At 37.7% G+C, this 18,233-nt stretch overlaps 1 protein-coding gene across 7 annotated transcripts; it reads left to right on the forward strand.

The window, feature by feature from the left end:
• The first annotated feature begins 1,175 nt into the window (after positions 1 to 1,175).
• On the forward strand, positions 1,176 to 15,686 carry LOC131314562 (uncharacterized). 7 transcript variants are annotated; one of them, XM_058343307.1, is made up of 11 exons: positions 1,176 to 1,803; positions 2,555 to 2,718; positions 2,836 to 3,093; positions 3,216 to 3,284; positions 3,365 to 3,457; positions 4,018 to 4,122; positions 4,201 to 4,278; positions 4,498 to 4,626; positions 5,883 to 5,988; positions 6,155 to 6,355; positions 6,603 to 6,953. In XM_058343307.1, exons 3-10 carry the CDS (start codon positions 3,067 to 3,069, stop codon positions 6,343 to 6,345), a joined length of 798 nt encoding a protein of 265 aa, XP_058199290.1. In that variant the 5' UTR covers positions 1,176 to 1,803; positions 2,555 to 2,718; positions 2,836 to 3,066; the 3' UTR covers positions 6,346 to 6,355; positions 6,603 to 6,953. The 7 variants fall into 7 exon arrangements, with proteins under 7 accessions (XP_058199290.1, XP_058199289.1, XP_058199287.1 ...); XM_058343306.1 differs by having other exon boundaries at positions 6,155 to 6,953; XM_058343304.1 differs by lacking the exons at positions 1,176 to 1,803; positions 2,555 to 2,718; positions 2,836 to 3,093; ... (3 more) ...; positions 4,201 to 4,278; positions 4,498 to 4,626 and adding exons at positions 4,801 to 4,899; positions 11,741 to 12,053; positions 13,118 to 13,366; positions 14,311 to 15,170 and having other exon boundaries at positions 6,603 to 6,757.
• The last annotated feature ends 2,547 nt before the right edge of the window (positions 15,687 to 18,233 follow it).

Consider the following 18,233-nt stretch of genomic DNA (forward strand, 5'->3'; position numbering starts at 1 on the left):
TTTGCCTAGAAATACGTTCCTAAGTTGTTTTTACGGTTGAGAATTGAGCATGGGCCGGAACTCTGGATTCTTGCACTCTACTATACTTGCTGGTGCCAGGGGTGGAGGTGGTGGTGGTGATGATGAGAACATTCAGCGGTGCATTTTGTGGGTCAGCTGTGCATTTTTTGTGGTTTTGAAGTCGAATGATGAGTCTTTGATTCCCATGTATGTATAATGTTCTCACTCAATGTTTCATTTCCGACACTAAAATAGATGATCAGAAATGAGTACAAGAAGTACTACTCCGTATAAGATAGCAAAAACAGAATACAAATATGGATTGAAAGTGCCTTTTGCATGTATTGATTTTTATAAGGACGGTTGTTTTTACAATTTTCCTGTTTATTCTTCTTATCATACTTCTCTCTTCCTTTTTCCTTCAAACCCACAGATTCATACAAATTTCAACAAACCCACAAATTCCCCCAAACCCCCCAAACTTCCCAAAAAAAGAAGAAACCCGAACCCTCAATTTCCAAAAAAACCAAAACCCTAATCCCCCAAAACTCCCGAAAGTCAGCATATTCGTAGAACTCATCGAGTGGAACAAGTGCACCAAAAATTAGCCCGATCGGATATCATTAAGTGTCTCATCTGAACATGATTATCTACTCGACGAGCTCTTCGAAGAATGAACGTTTTCGATCGTTGGAGCAAGACCGGGGCGGCGGCGTTTTGCCGTGCACAGCACGGGGCTGAGCAACACCTTCCCCCAGTCCGTATACCATACTATATCGAGGTAATATTTACTTCACCAGTTCTAGTTTGAGTGTTAATAGCTTACGTTTCTTCATCTTGCGCGATTGCACGAACAGAGAGAGAAGACCGTTGATGACTATAGATGTCTTTTTTTTTAACACAAAATAGTAAGAGAGTAATTCTATTTACCACATCCACTAAGCAATTGCTGACTGTCAATGGTTTGTCACGTGCCCCCACTTCTTTTTAAAAAAAAAAAAACATTGATATAAATACATAAAAGTTCCCTACATTATAGTACAATACATTAGCATGGTGGTGTGGTTATATATGCTGGGCAAAGTTCAAGGCACTTGGGATTGGTTCTCATGCATGCCATCCTTGGTTTTTTTTTTTTCTCTATTTGTGTTCTCTCTTTTCTTTATTTATTTATTTTTGTTCTATCTCTTTCCTTTATTTATCCATTTTTGTTCTACCTCTTTCATTTATTTCTCTATTTTCGTCTTATTTTTTTGTGTTTTCCTCTCAATCCAAAATATTATGAAAATAAAATTACTAAATTCTTTAATTTACTTTCTATTAATCTTACGGTTGCTACCGCGACAGTTGAAAGAGTATTTTCAGCCATGAAGATTGTCAAAAATCGGTTGCGGAATAAAATAAGTGATCAATATTTAATGGTTGAGCGATAATTTAGTGGTATACATATAGAGATATATTTTTTAAGAAATTAAGAATAATAGGTGCTCCGCTATATAGAATTCCTTGATCCGCCATTAGTCAGGTAATTCTGGTACAAAGTGAAGCGCGCGTGCCTTGGTGGAAAATTTTAGAAGTTGGGCTGGACCCGGAACGAATGGACTCCTATTTTCTGTACCGGCCCGTCATTAGCCCTAAAAAAGTGAATGGGTTGAGCGGGCTACCCGACCGGTGTACACCCTAGTCTAGTCTAGTTAACGGTGGTGCCAAAAATTCTCAATCCAATTTCTAACGGAGTTGTCGACTCGTCACAACTCGCAGCGTCCTTCCCGCCTCCTCCTCCTCTCTCCCCTCCAGCACCAGGTATGCACTATTCTCTGGTCTGTCTCTATCTCGCTCTATGTTTATATATGGATGAATATCACCGATTGCAATGAGGTTTTCCCGTTGATAGCTATGGGCTTGAATTTGTTCCCAACTGGGAATTACAATTGGAGATTTCCTAGCTGTAAGTCGACTGTAGATCCTTTGTGCAGCTTTCCCATTGTGATTCTTGATATGATTTGGTTTTTATGAGCCTTTTTATTACGTGGGTTATGATGGACTCATTCAATCACTCGAAAATCAGTTCGGAGTCTTATTGTCACTTACTTCTTTAGTTCCTAGATGCTACTCCCATCCGTCCTGAAAGATTGTCCGGTCTACAAAACGAGAACTTAAAAGAAAAAAAAAAAGTCACGACAAATTTCAAATTCCCCTCTAACCCCTAATGTATCAATTTTGGCGAAAAAATTCAAAATTTGTGTGATAAGTTGGAAGAACTCATTGATATTTAGTAATACCGGCAAAAAGTAAGAATTTTTTTCCCGACAAAGACGCGTTAATTTTAAGTTTTTGTTTTGTGGACGGGGCTATCTTTGAGACGGAGGTAGTATTATCTTAGTTGTCATAGTATTAAGGTGCTGCTAGAGTTCTGAATTTGCTTGTGTGTGCAGTGTGCTGTCAAATTTGTGATTTCATCTTTTTTAATTACCGTTTAGTAATTATTTGTGCTGCAAAATTTCGCAATTTTGTTATGCAAAATGCGCTTTTAGCTATCCTAGTTATTGTGCAGAACTTTCTCCCTCGAATTCTCAGTGTGATATAGCATGCTTGGATGCAAGTGTAGCAATGGAAACTGAGAAGAAACCTGAGCTTGCGGCACTGCTCAAAGTTCTTCCCCCTGTAGAGTTCTGTTGTGTGTATGGCTCAGCTCTCCATCCAAACAATTGTGACAAGGTTGAACTTTTCATACATGTTTAAGTTCTTAAAGAGAGTCATTTTTATCATGTCTTTAGATTGCGTTGCTTCTTTTTTTTTTTCAACTGCTAATGTCCGTGTGGGTTTTTTCTCTAGTCATCAATGGTAGATTATATTCTTGGTGTAGCAGATCCTTTGCAATGGCATAATGAGGCAAGTGTTGAATCGCAATTGCTTCCATTTTCTTTTTGCTCTTTTTCCCCCATACGTTTCGTGTTTGAACTCTTTTGCATACAAGAGAACATCTGAAACGTGCATAGATAATATATTTGTTCCTTTTTTACAACCCAGAATCTGAAAATTAACCGAGATCACTATGCCTCGTGGATGGTTCACCTTGGTGGTGCAAAGCTGGTCTCTCTCTCTCTCTCTCTCTCTCTCTCTCTCTCTCACTTTCTTTTTTTCCTTTTTCCTTCTTCTAGTTAACGGATGTAGTACCTAGTGATAATGATTTCATTCTCGGTTTGTTATGTCAGATGACTGACATTGCAGATAAAATTGGTGTTGGAGTGCACTTCAACCCATTTGTTAGTAGGAAGGACAAGGTACTGACCATCCAACCATTTCTACCCTAGCATGGTGGGTTTCTCCTTGAGATATTTCACGTTTATGCATGATTTGACAGATGTTCAAGTATGGAGTGGTTCGGATAGATGACTTGATCCGAGACATATTCAATTGGGAGAGGTTCTATTTGAGTGGTCGTTTACAAAAACCTGTATGTCTCCCCTGAACTCCTATTTCTCCTTCTTCTTTTTTTTTTTTTTAATCTTATTGTAAAAAATATGGCGTGAATGAGGATAATAGAACTATAGAAGTCTTACTTGACCCTTTTTGCTATCTTACCCGCTAAGTTGGCATATGTTTGATTAGCAGCAAATACAAAGTGGCATAGTAACAATTGATTGTGAGCATTAGAAGATCACTCATAGGTTTAGCCTTGCAGATGTCAGTAGGGGTGTGGAGGATTTCTTCATTGCCCTTCTTTCATTTGGAGAAGTCGAGTTGCTTCTTTGGCATCTCTTTTTTATTTTTCTGAACAAGCAACTTTATTGAAGATCATCAAGGGGATGTAACCCTTGTGCGGAGATAAACACAAAAAACCTTCTGGTACAAAAGCTATCTTATCCCCAAAGTTTTCGTGCGCTTTCATACTTTGTCTGTGTTATTCTGCTTTTAATAGTTTCCTGTTTCCACAAATGTGGTAGTAGGGTCCTTTATTGTAGTCATGTCTAGCTTATTCTTCATCTTCTTTATTCTTCTCTATTTCCCCTCTAGGTTTGTGTACTTGTGGATAACTTGGATATAGGAAATATAAACTCTGTTAATTTGAGGGCGGCAACCTCTGCTGCTCTGCTGCTTTCTCCATCTAAATTCTCAGAGGTTTGCTTCTTTCCATTCCAAAATTAGAGTTACAATATATTTTGTTATTGGTTAAAGAAACTTTGATTTATTATGCAGGAAGATTTATATGCCAGGATATGTAGTCTCTCGTACATGGGGGACTTGCGAATGTTATTTGCAGAGGACAAGAATAAGGTAAGTATTGGCTTTTGAGTGGGAAGGAAAAAAATGTATGATATCTGTAGTTCTGTACCCATGGATCGAGGGAGTGGGATTAACTTTTAGACCTTCCTGAGATTGGAGTATAAGTTGGTGAATAGGATGGAAGGCAGGGTTGCTTTGTGAAGTGCTATAAAGTGGGTGTCATACCGATAACATGTCTACCTTGCCAAAAGTTATTTGGTTGTAATACAGGTGAACAAGATTGTACAAGGGCAATTTGCATTATTCCAATCAATGTATAAACCAATTCTTGAAGAATTTGCAGCCAAGAATTTGTTGAGATTCACTTCATCTGCTGGTAACCAAGCAAACGTTTCTCAGGTTTGTACTGGCCAGATCTGTAAGCAAAGCTTCTTTTCTCATTTCCATATTGTTGCCCTTGTAACTTGGCCATGAATTGCTAATATTATACGCATGAACATGAAGCTAATTACCAATCTAGCCATTAAAATCATGAAGCATTGGTAACTAGCATGAGCATCATCCATATTACAGGATTTATGAAGATGGTTTTACCTAAGGTTTGTTCGATCGGATAAAACTAATTATGACCTTGACCGGTCAATGAAACTCATTACCTTCAAATCTTCAGAGGTGAACACAACCCCCTAATGGCTTTGAATTAAAGATGTGTGGAATCCGTGGAAAACAAGCATTGTGTAGGCATGCAGTTTTTGCTTGAACCACTTCTGCGATTCATAGATTACTTAGTAGCCTTGTCCAAACTTTTCTTTTCATTCTCTTTTGCCGCCTTCTCTATGTGACAGGCCAACTAATTCCACCATTGTTAATGTGGGTTTCTCAGTTCCTCTCTCTCTCTCTCTCTCTCTCTCTCTCTCTCTCTCTCTCTCTCTCTCTCTCTCTCTCTCTCTCCCTCTCTCTGTGTGGGACCGGTGCTGTGAAACATTCTGGATTGATTGATAACCTGTTTAAGTTCTGAGAATTGTTGAGATTTTTCGTAGTTATTACCAGCTCATGTCCTCGATAGTTTTCTTTGATCACCGATCAGCAGGTGCTCTATTTGTGGGTGCATTTGTTGAAGTATATATGTTGAAGTCGAATAGTGATGATGCATGATATGATACAGTAAAGATACATTAATCTAAACTAATTGATACAATTTGTCCACTTTTAGACCATGGTGAGTATGTGTTTTGGTCCAAACAAGCAGCGGTTATTCTAATTATCCCTTGTCGTCAAGGGTGAGTATTAGAACAGCCACAAATAAAGTTCTGATCCGACACATTCACAGCATGCTGCTTCAGAATGCATGTAATGTTACTAGTGTCAGGTTTTTACAGTTTTCAAGCCTCTTGACGCTATTTTGACTTCATTTATCACCTCGTTGTGCAATTGATTAATTTGGCAAACAAGTGTGTTATAGGACGGTTTTGTATCACTACTATCTTCTTCATGTCAATGACAGATGTTTTTTTTGTCTTTTAGTACCTAGGCAAGAGTCCTGAGTAATCCTCAATGCAATTTAGGTCCTACGGTATTCCAATGGTGTGTGGCATGTCATGTTCATTATCAACTTCGCTCCAAATATCTGATATGTTTTAACCTCTCAAAACCAGGATTGTGGTTTATCTGCAGTTTCCTCCCTTGTTTCTCGTCTTCCTCCGGCTATCAGAAGCGAGATGGCATTAAAGTTGGGGAATAAGACACCCCTGAGTAATTCTGGTATGATCTTTGAGCTTTGGAGATTTGATCCAGCAATCATTGATAAAATAGGTGGTTTTGCAAGCCATGAGTTCCCAAACAATAAGCATCGGTTAGTTGGCATACTTCTAATATTATACTTTCCCTCTTATGGATCTGGATCTTTGTTGACTCGAAATGGGAGCAGGTCAAGTCACACGTGAACTTGTGATTGGTTCAAGAGAGAAAGCAGCGGAATGCATGCGGAAGATTGTGAGGCATAGGGTTATGGTTTCAAGTGCCAGGCAAGCTGTCTCTGGTTTTCTGACAGTTGGTGCTGTTCATGGAGTTAGATATCTCGCAAATAAAATGCACAAGGCTTGGAAATCCTGGACATGATCTATCATCGGTATTTATTTCTGTCCCCTTCGTCAAAGAGAGATGAATATTACATGCGTCTAGGTGTATGGCTAAAGGAGCTTTTTCAAGATGAAAAAGGTTGTTTTGAAATTACTGTTGAGAAAGAACGTTTTGGACACGAGTTTCTTTGGCATATCAGTTGCTTTGAAGTACTTGGTTTGGTTCTCCAATAACGCGCATTTGACGTTGATCGCCCTAGCAAGAAACTTTGATTGAGACTTGATTTGCAACGCCAGGTGAATGCAATTGCTCCTCCATGGATCCACTTTTGTGGCACATATGGTTACAATGAAACATTGTCATCTTCTAACATGTTGACCCTGAATTCTATTTCAAAGCGACACCTCACCCCTCTCATCCTCTCAACCAATGGTACAAATACTTCATCCAGGTATTCTATTATTGATGCTTTTGATGACATAAAAGAGAGTCGAGCACACTTTAAGCTGCCTCAATTTAAATATTTAGCAGATAGATTGAGTTAAATACTCTACTTGCTTATGAATACATCATTTATTCTGTAATTTCACTATTCTATATGGACTTTTTCAAGTCGATAAATTTTAGCGCAGTTTATCTTTCCCTTTCGTTTTTAGTGTACGTGTTTGCCACTACTTGGTTGAAATTCTGGCTCCATCACGTACCATCTTTTTGGGAGTAAGTAACGAGGGTACTACACGTGGACTAAGGCTCTCGTGAATGATCCTTAGTTAGACGTTGGGCTCAACTAGACATAACATAAAATAACAAGACATAACCTGAGCTTGAGTACTAAATCATCGATACTGGAACCATTGGCTTCGATAGACCCCGTAAAATTCGTTCGAGATGCGTTGTTAGCAATGGGTTGGAAGTTCTATTTTATTAAACATAATGACATTTGCAAACACAAGGTGGCTTCTTTGATACCGTTGGGCCCGGAGTCCCTCAATGGATTTGGTTACACAATGCTACTCCCTGCGATAGCTCTAAAAACAGACTTGCGGGTGCGATATCAAATGTCATAAAAGACTTAATTAAAATCCTCCCTAACACTAAGTGGTTTTAGGAGAGATGGTAAAAAAACGGTCCGATGGATACTCGTCTAATAGTAGTGAAGGACATGTACAGATCATCTGATCAACCTACCTCAGCTGAGACGCACTGCATCAACTTACTCAACTGGTTTTCAGTCAGTGAACAATCCCTGTCAAGTTATTTATTAAATATTATTCCCTCCCAGTGTGTGTATTATGCTCCACGTACATAGTTAGCTGAGGGGTCATTTTATTCTTTGATCGGCCAAAAAAATATATATATATATCAGAAACTCGATAAAGGATACATCGAGAAAGAATTGACTTCGGTGATTGAGAAATGAATCTATTCTTATATCAAGCTAGTCTTCCATCTGACCCCTTTACTTATATCTACTTACAATGTCATACAATGCATCGGCCAATAGTTATCAAAGCCTTCTAAAATAAAATGCTCGAAATTATACAGTCAAAATCTGGATCGATTCCTGCGAATTGTTCCATTGAGCTAATATGCATTTCTTTCTTTCTAAGAGAAATTTTAAATTTAAACTTCGAAGAGTTGAAAGAGAGGAGGATACAGGGATTTGAGTATGCGATAAAGGGATGATCAGTTCATTATTGCCATAGAGTGGAGTCAAGATCTCTCATGTGATGATCATCCCTAAAGTGAATCCTCATGTGACGTGGAATGGAACTCATTATTGCCATTTTTCACAATCTGAGATGTTCTTCTAGTAGGTCGTGATGTGTTTAAAGTTCATGTAATGCAATCAAGTTGATTGAAGATCGATAAAAGCTAGGTTGAATCATATTTTTTTTGAAGAGAAATAAATGGTTAGACTCTGTTTATTTCTCGTGGTATCATTTGTCAAAAATGATACCGATGTCCCATGAACGTAATTTTACATGGACCTTGAACACATTGACACTTACTAATAAACCCGTGATCGGTCCCGTTTTCATGTCACGTGAAAGATCACATGAGGAAGCATCACATGAGAGGATCTTGAGAAAGGGCAGGTCAAAAACTTCGGGCCTCAAGATTTAAACATTTGTTCGATTTAGGTTTCCAAAATCCCCCCTGCACGGTTCCCAATTAGTTTTAGTTTTTTCTCTCCGATTATTACTTTCATACCTCTATTAATCTTTCTCCAAAAATCCCTTCAAACAAGTCAGTCACAGCTTCTTAGATTTCAAACAATTATCCATTCCAGCAACTCATTTTCCTTTAGTTCAAGCTTCTAATATTAGAATTAGTTAGCTTTTGTTCTGTTTAGTGATCCTGTTCGCGTTGCCCTTTTGGAGAAGTTTTTGGATACAAATTGGGTACGTACCACGTGGTGGTACCCAGCGCTCATCCGAGCACTCTCTCTCCTCTTTCTCTCTGCTCGAATTTGGGCCATATTGGACGGCTCGGATGAATTGCTGGGTACCACGTGGACTATACCCAATTTTCAACCAAAAATTTCCCATTTCTAGTAGCTTTCTTTACTGTAAGTTCTTAACGTGCAAGGCAATTACAAAACCCTTTCACAATCTTCCCAAGGGTTATTGCATCACATTTTCCCGCTTTGAAGAAAAAATAATCAACCCTTATTCACAATTGGACCACGTCATGATCCTGGCACGCCTCAGTAAAATATCCTGCCTCAGTAAAATATCCTGACAACAGTACTCCATCCCTTCCGGAAGGGACGAATTGAAATCCCCCCGTCTCACTTTAAGTAGGGAACAACTATAACACCCCGTCTCACATCGAAACTTTACATGGATGATCTGGGGTATATAACAAATTTTGTAGGCTACTACTAATATCTTGGGCTTGTCCCACATCGAAACTTTACATGGATGATCTCGGGTATATAACAAATTTTGTAGGCTACTACTAATATCTTGGGCTTGAGCTTTTCAGTCATGTGGATCAAAATTAAGATATTGGGCTAATGGTCTACTTGGAGCATCGCAGGTGGATCAGAGCAATCTGTGTACACCACCATGTGTGTCTTGGACTTTGGTTTGATTTGGTTGTTGGTTTGGTGATTTTAGTGCTCAACCCCTCGTGAGACCTTAAAGGTGGAGAGATTGTAACATCCCGTCCTACCTCGGGAGTTTACATGGATGATGTTGGGTATATAACAAACCTCGTGGGCCATGTGATATAAGCTGTAGATCATCAAGATATTGGGCCAATAGTCTGCATTCGGCGTTACAACAAACAACTGCTTAAATTTATTTTATGTTCCGATGATTTAGTACTCTCTTTGATGCCAGCATAAGGTTGACTTTAAATTAAAACATCAAAAACTCCAAAGCACATACATGTAATCACATGACATGACAAATTCTCAATGAGGTAAGCATCGACATTAACAGCTATGTATAAAAATGGTTCAATGAGGTTAGAAAACCTCATTTTTATTGTGAGAGAGATCATGAACTCATCATAACTCATCCATTTTCCTTCACAAGTTCAAACACAAATGAAGTTTCCCAAACACAGATTTCCAGCAAGTAATTGCCTGAGATCATTAAGGCTAGGCAAAACCCTAGCAATCTCAGGGGTATTTCTGTATTTAACCTTCGTACTCTTCTTCACCAAATCCTACTGGCCAGCTTCCCAGTTCTTCTCCCCCTTTCAACAAATATTTGCACCTTCCCAAACTACCCCTCCTCCCCATGGTACTTCTCCCACCAACATCAGCCACCTTGTTTTCGGACTAAGTGGTTCCCTCAGGACATGGAGACATAGAAAGGCTTACATAGAGTCATGGTGGCGCCCGAGCGTGACACGTGGATACATCTACCTCGACGCCGCCCCCACGAACGAGTTCCTCCCTTGGTCCGCCGCGTCTCCCCCTTACCGCGTCTTCGATGACATCTCCAAAATAGTAGAAGAGTCGAGACACGTGGCGCCTATCCAGGCTCGGATGTTGCACGCGATTTTGGAGGTTCATAGAGAGCGAGATCAAGGAGTGAGATGGTATTGTTGAACTTCTTCTTTACATTCTGAACTATATTCTCTACCGATATATATATTCAAAAGTGAATACATTTCAACCTTTTTAATCTTTTCTGTCTAGCCCCATGCAGTTACTTTCTACACCCGTTAGAAAATATAAAAATTTCTCTACAAACCCAAAAATATACCAAAATTAACTTTTGAAATTCTTTCACACCCACCAACCTATTATATATCTTCCCCCGTCGTAGGTCACCGGCACCGCCACCTTACGTCGTAATCAACGTACCAATTAATATGCAGAAATATGTATGAAAACCATATTGATTACTAACAGATTTCACGGTGCTAATCAGTTGAGGTGCACAACCATTCCATTTACTCAGTTTAAACCAAGGATTGAAGGAATGAGCATGTGTAATAGTGCTGAAATAAGCTAAACAGTGATAAGGGATGTGGATGTGTAAACAGTAATTTGAATCGGTCTTGTAAACCTTTCCCCACTAGACAGAGGATAATAAGTATATAATGATGCATAAGTTCGGATATTAATATACTTTTCTCGAATATCGATACACTTTTTAATCCATTATCCTGCACCACGCCTAATGGACGGAGGTTAGCATTTTTTATTTCAATAAAAGACGTAGTTGTAATTGAAAAAGTAAAAAAGAAAAGGTCAAAAGAGGAAGGATTTTGAGTTCAAAGAAATAGAATCAAACTATATTAGTATATTCAAACACGTGCTCACAACCAAGCACACCATCTGTTGAGGCATGTTAGACTTCATCCCTCATCGTTCAACTAAGTCGCGCAAATTTGGTTAGTATAATCTAGAAACTACTCAACCTATAGCCAATTAATTTTAGGTTGGAAGTCTCCAACAAATTTAACAAATCCCATACGGCAATATCATGTAATCCAACTATTATGTGGATCTGGTTTTAGTATTCTTTTAGATAGAGTTGGTGAAGTTTGTGACTTGGCTAGATTGCAGTGGTCCATATTATAGGCTATTAAGATATGGAGTAGTGTGTATGATATCTTGATAGTCCCTAATATGGACCTATCATATCTTGCCACACCGCAAATTTTACCAACTCTATCTATAAGACTCTACTAAAACTTTATCTCGTTCGTGTACCGATGCTTACATGATTGCCAACTTTGATATGAATGACAAAAGATGCAATATACGCACATTTTTACAATGAAAATCGCTTAAAAACTAAAGCGAGCCAGTTGTATAATGTAAATTCAAAGTTTGCAGAGCTGTAAACTTCGTTTTATGAATCTTTTTAAGTTCTAACTGTACTTGCTAGATTACAGAACTTTCGACAATATCCTACAACTCTTTAGAACTTAAATATTCCAATTTAATTAATTTCTTCAACAGGTACGTGATGGGAGACGATGATTCAATCTTCTTTGTTGACAATTGGGTGGATGTTCTGGCAAAATACGATCACACTAAGTACATATACATTGGAGGGCAATCAGAGAGTCTTCAGTCAAACGTTAAAAACTCATTTGATCAAGGATTTGGTGGAGGTGGAATCGCATTGAGTTATCCTCTGATTTCAGCTATGGTGAAAGATTTGGAAGGCTGTCTCAAGAGATATCCAAACTTGCCTTCATATGACCTTATTACTCAGTATTGTGTTGATGAGCTTGGTGTTTCTCTCTCTGCTGAGAGAGGCATTCATCAGGTATATATATGTCTTCTAACGACTCACCATCATAATTTTACCTATGTCTTCTGATGACTCTAATTTCACTGCTCCTAAGTGCAGCTACCCAACTGTCAAGGAATTTTGGTCCAATTATCTAGGTTCTGTAGCAGGTTTTCATGTTCGTATTTTCAAAATTTGATCGGAAAATGAAAGTCCCTCATTTTAACAAAATGAGGGATCTCTCACTTGAAAATTCCTCTATATATATATATATACTAGTGTTAGCCCGTGCCTGCGGCACTACGCATCCTAGTTAGAATGGGATGGCAGTTGTGTGATTTAAGTGAAAATCATAGGTACTTAATCGGAAAATGGGAGGATGCACTACAGCCTTTGGATCAAAAGAATCTAAGCCGTTCCAACAAACTTGTCCCCACACCCTTCTGTTTTATAATAGAGATATACACATATATACCGAGGAATAAAAATTTCATTCATCATAAAAGATCAACGATGAAATCTAACAATAGGAAAATAAATTCATTGTGAGAGTTTCGAGAGTTTGGGTCCAACATTTTATTGCCAATATTGTATACATTAGCGGGGGTTAGTGGAGGTGTTAGAGTTAGTACAGAGGAGGTCCAGAGGCTATTCATGGCCCTAGCCCCCAAAACATGCCCCTCGCGGGGCTTGAATCAAGGCCTCCACTGAGGGGGAAAAGTAGGCCTCTACGGAGGGGGAAAAGTAGACAACCAACTGCACTAGTGGAGGTTTCTCTAAAGTGCTCATTGAGTACTTTAATTTGGTGTAAGAAAATTAAAAAAATAATATGGGGAAATATTTTTTCTTTTTTGAAAATGTACGCAAAATGATAGGGGATGTTTAAATTACGACGGGGATGTTTAAATTTAATTTGCATCATTTTGTACTCCTAGTTTACAAGAATTTTTAACGAACACTGATAATTTCTTTTAAAAAGTTAGCCCCAAAATCGACCCCTAAAATTTTTGGTAAACGCGCACAAAATTTCCTTTTGTAAATTCTCTCAAGAATAACACAAAACGGGCATGACAATATATATATTTGTTGAATGGATGCAGATAGATCTGAAGGGGGACATATCAGGGTTTCTATCATCTCATCCACAGGCACCGTTGATGTCCCTCCACCACTTTGACAGGGTGGACCCAATCTTTCCCTCCATGGATCGTTTTCAGTCCGTGAAGCACCTAATGAAATCTGCCGAAGTGGACCAATCACGGCTACTCCAACAAACCATTTGCTACCATAGACCAAACAACTGGTCCATTTCAATATCATGGGGCTATTCTGCACATATTCATGAGAAGGTATTTTGTTACACAAGTTCTGCTGATAAAAATTCAAAAAATGAAGTTCACAGTGACGCGTATCGGATGCCATATGAACCATAGTGCATTGAAACGAAGCCATAAACTTGGACTTTTTTCTTTTGTCAATCGATAGAAGAGATCATCATATATGAAGTACAAAATACAAACCTGGATACTACATCAATTGTGAGAGTCCAAAACCAAATAACTCAACCAATACAAGAAATAAGCTCCTTTTGTCCTTACTGGGCAGAAGAAAAATAATAAAAGCACAATTGGAAAGTTAACTTGTAAGATTGTGACAGAAAATCAGATTTTTCCAATTGACTTCCAAAATAAAACTTCAAGTTTGTGAGAAGAAATATAAATCGTCCCAGTCATGAACACCTCCTTGAGTTTTGGTCATAATTTTTTGCTTTTTAGATTTCTCCCATCCTGGCGAAGCAATAATCCACAAAAAAATTACTCCCTCCGTTCCTATGTAATTATCTACTACGGTTTTGCGTGCATTTTCAACGGCTTATATCTTTCGAGGTATATTGCTAAAAATATGCAATATAGATTTTGTTTGATAGATCTCAATTTTTTCTATAAGACAATGATTTCAAAAACATAAAGCATAATATACGTTGAGAGATATAAGTCGTTGAAAATATACGCAAAATCATAGTGGACAATTAAATAGGGACGGAGGGAGTAATAAATGAAAAAGAATTTCAAATAGGGACAAAAAATAATCCATAGTGGCTTTTTTAGCTGAACAAGGCCGAACACCATATAGCATTTGGAATTTGAATCTGAAGTAAAAGGAAATTTACGTGTCTACTTTGATGATAAATTTTATAAATGTGTTACTTTCTAATAAAGGGACCAATTGCTTATTGTAACATCAAAATTGAAACTAAAAGAGCTCTGGATATTTGAAAATTTTACCATACCAGGTTCTCCCCAGAAGCATTTTGAAGAGGCCACTGGAGACATTTAGGCCATGGAGAACGCAGAGGCCACCATATTACATGTTCAACACGCGGTTGCCGCCATCCAAAGATCCATGTAATGCTCCTCATGTTTTCTTTATGGAGTCCATCGAGAATTTCGGAGGAAACCAAACTGTTTCAACCTATGTTCGATCCTCGCCGCGAGGGTTACCGACTTGTTCTAGCAGCAACCATTCTGCCGACTGCATCTCCACAGTTCGAGTCTTGTCACCAACGACAAAACTCGTTCAGGTAATCTTTGAAATACTTTTTTCTTTGTATTTATTTCCTAAAGCTGTGTTTCTGCTTCTGCAAATGAATTGCATTGGACTGAATTACTTAATGCATTTTTAGTTACATCGTTTTCCATTTCGAAACATTTCTTTGATTTAAAGTACGGAATATTCTCCAAACTATATAATTTAATCATCCTCCAATTGCCTTTGAGCTCCTTTTAAGGGCTTCTCAAGTAGTTGATCGAAGAATATAAACAATCACTCACTGGAAAATTTTGGGAATCTCTGCCCACCACTCATTTTACAAATCCCCAAGACAGTCTATAGAAATTTTAAATTCAACCCATAAGCTTATGTTATTAGGTGGAAAGGTCCCAACTAAAGGTGTGAATACCGCACCATACTGTACAGACTGATTATAATTCACACCAAAAAAAATTGACGTAAAACTAAAAACTGAGAAAAAAAAATTGAATAAAGACAAAAAAAAATACCCCTCAAGAATTATTAGGCCGAAAGAGAGGTCATGTTGAGGATAAAAGAGGGTGCAAAAATCAAATTACCATTTCTAGTAGCGCATTGAATCTGAATTATGAAACTCTTTGTTACTTAACTCTCTCTCTCTCTCTCTCTCTCTCTCTCTCTCTCTCTCTCTCTCTCTCTCTCTCTCTCTCTCTCTCTCAGATTGATCGAAGTGAATGTTGCGATATTATACAATCGAGTGATAGTAACATAGCTGAGGTCAAATACAAAGCTTGCATGGATGATGAGATACTTGGTTGAATGTACTCTTAACTGTATGTAACTTAATTGATATTTTTAGAAGTTACTTAGAATAAAGCAATTACTCTCATAGATAGTTGTTGGTATTATTGGCAATTGTTGGATTCCAACAAAAGATTGGGGTCTGTATGTATTCTTTTTCCATTTGGGTTTGAGAGGTAGTCGTCAGTGTTGAGTCTAGTTACTCCGCCCGGTGGTTGAAGGTTTGGCTTGAAGCCTATGCACGTGCAAACGATTGAAATTCGATCGACAGAGGTATAACCATGCGTTCTTCTTTGCATTTTGTCCCGATAATCTTCAATGCATTTCAGTAGTTTGATCGAAATCTTTGTGACAATTTTCTAAGGCCTAAATCGACTAAAACCGATCAGCGAGTCGCAACCAGGGCGCCCAGGCGCTGCTGCCCCTGGCCTCTGGCGCGCGTCTCAACCAGTTCTTCCTTAGCTCATTAATACTCATTACTACTAAATTAATTCCATTCTTGTAAATTTAATTATTTTTTTCGTTTTGTGTGTTTTGTTCATCTTTTCTAAATTTTTTGTTAGATTCGAGTGATAATTTTTGAATTAATCAATCCGTCTCGGCGGAAAGGGTTTAAAAAGTACAAAATTTTGACCAAAAGGAAAAAAAAAAAAAAGTTAACTAAAGACGAAAAAAATATCAAGCAGGTGTCTAATTTGTCTAAAGTGTCATCTTATTTGATTTTTTTTAATATCGGTCAATTCATCTAGTCAAGATGAATAATTAACTCCAAAAATTACGACGAAAAGCTAAACAATAAGTTACGAAAAATAAAAAATACCAAAATAAGTTTCAAACTAGTTATAAGTTTACAAGAACGCAGTACTGCCCATTGGCTCTCACTAGAAATTGACAAACTATCTGCCCAACAGCATTCCAATTCTGAAGCATTACCTAAACCTGCACTGAAAGGATTATGATACACCACCTTATGCTATGAGACCTCCCCCTACTGATGGTCGCATAGGGTAGCAATAAGTTCATAAACCTTGAATGTCATTTTGGTTACTGTCGTAGTGTGGGCTGTAATGATAACGTTTCTCTTCGTAGTACCATTTGAGGTTCAATTGATAACACTTGTGGGGATAGAAGTGATAGTAGGTTTTGCGTTAGAATTAGAATTATTGATTTTGTTTATGTTCTATGACAAAATTGATTTCTTAAAAGTATAGGTAAAATGTCTTTATTAAAAAGTCATTTTGAAAAACAAGGAAATGCTTTGCTATAATCCTAAATAACTAATGTTTTGATATGAGTTTTTGGCTAATTGTCTTCGGGCAAAAAAGGGTTTTTAAGTGGGCAATAGTTCACAATAATGACACTGCCGACGAGTCGCCTATTAGATTAGATTCATTGCACCTTCGGGTGGAGCTAGGAATTTTGTTTGCTGGGGTCAAAAGTTAGATTCACATGAGATACTTTTCATTTACAAATTCAAAGAATAACTAAATTAAGAGGTTAATTATAAAGTAGATATACACTCATAATTTCTGCTTTATAATTAATTGGTCCCAAAGACTAGATACATTTTGAAAATGATGCATATATGACTGGTTTTAGTCCTAGCGATTACCTGGTATATGGGGGGAAAAATAGTAAACAAATGGGGCCCAAAATAGACAGGCAAAGTGATCTTGTACACTTACATTAGGCTAGGAAGACAAAAATGAAAAAGACAGAAAAGACTACTACTTCAAGAAGTATGTGCGGAGTCTTTGGATCAAAGTCACGCATGCCCAAGTCAATTGGAATATGAAGGGCTTACATTGACATTGACCAAGACAATAGGCAGAACCATCCAATGACTCTGATACGATGTCTATTTAAATTTTTTTTTTTTAAATATATAACTGGGATGGGGTGCTTACCAAATTTTTTTTTTTTTCAAACTTTTGAGATATTTTCATTGATACAAAAATCATACATTGAGAACGGTCGAACGGGTAGCCGGCCATCTTCAAGGAGGGAGGAAAGCATTCACAAAAGAGGTTTAAACTCACAAACGAACATTCGATCAGGACACACAGACAGGACTCGTTCAATGAAAAGGATGAAACACCTTTTGGGTTATGAAATGGGAAGATCGATCGTTCCTCGTCAACGAAATTAAATAACGGATGAAACACGGTCACGCCTACTTTGATTACTGATTTTCTTAATTAATTAGGACATACTATAAATTAAGAGAAAAGTAAATGCAATTAATATATTCCAATGCGTGACCGTGTACTCCTGAGATAGAGAAGAAAAAAAAAAGATAAATAAAGTTGGATTAACAGATTAATTAATATATTCCAATGCGTGACCGTGTACTCTCGGAGCGTTTTTGGAACCGACGACATACGTCGGGTTCATGGTGGTCCTCACGGCGGCCGTGGCATTTCGGATCCTGATCGATTGAGGTTCAGGGTGTTTTTTTTTTTTTTTTTATCGGCAAAATAATATTATTAAGGGTTCAGGGTGTTAAGGCGACAACATGATTGTGGTTTCACAACGTTTAGGACAGGAGTTCGGGTTTGGGGTTGTTTAAGGTTTTGTTGGTCCTTGACCAACACTTGGGTTTCGGGTAGCTTTTGAAGATTAAGTAATTTTCATTTTCATTTGTCCTTGTCCTTTTATTTTTCTAATTTTCAAATTCGGAGATGATAAAATTCTTTTGCTTATCAAAACAAAAAAAAAAAACAGAGAGACTCGACATTAATTAATTGCATTATACTCCAAGCGTACACAAGAAGAAAAAATTGGAAGAACAATTACAATGATCGATTTGATATATGCCCCCTGGTGTATTATAGTACTATAGAATTTCTCTTTTGTATTATTTATGGTATGAAAACCCTTTCTTTT

This window comes from Rhododendron vialii, chromosome 13a (genome assembly GCF_030253575.1).
Source record: "Rhododendron vialii isolate Sample 1 chromosome 13a, ASM3025357v1".
Lineage (NCBI taxonomy): Eukaryota > Viridiplantae > Streptophyta > Magnoliopsida > Ericales > Ericaceae > Rhododendron > Rhododendron vialii.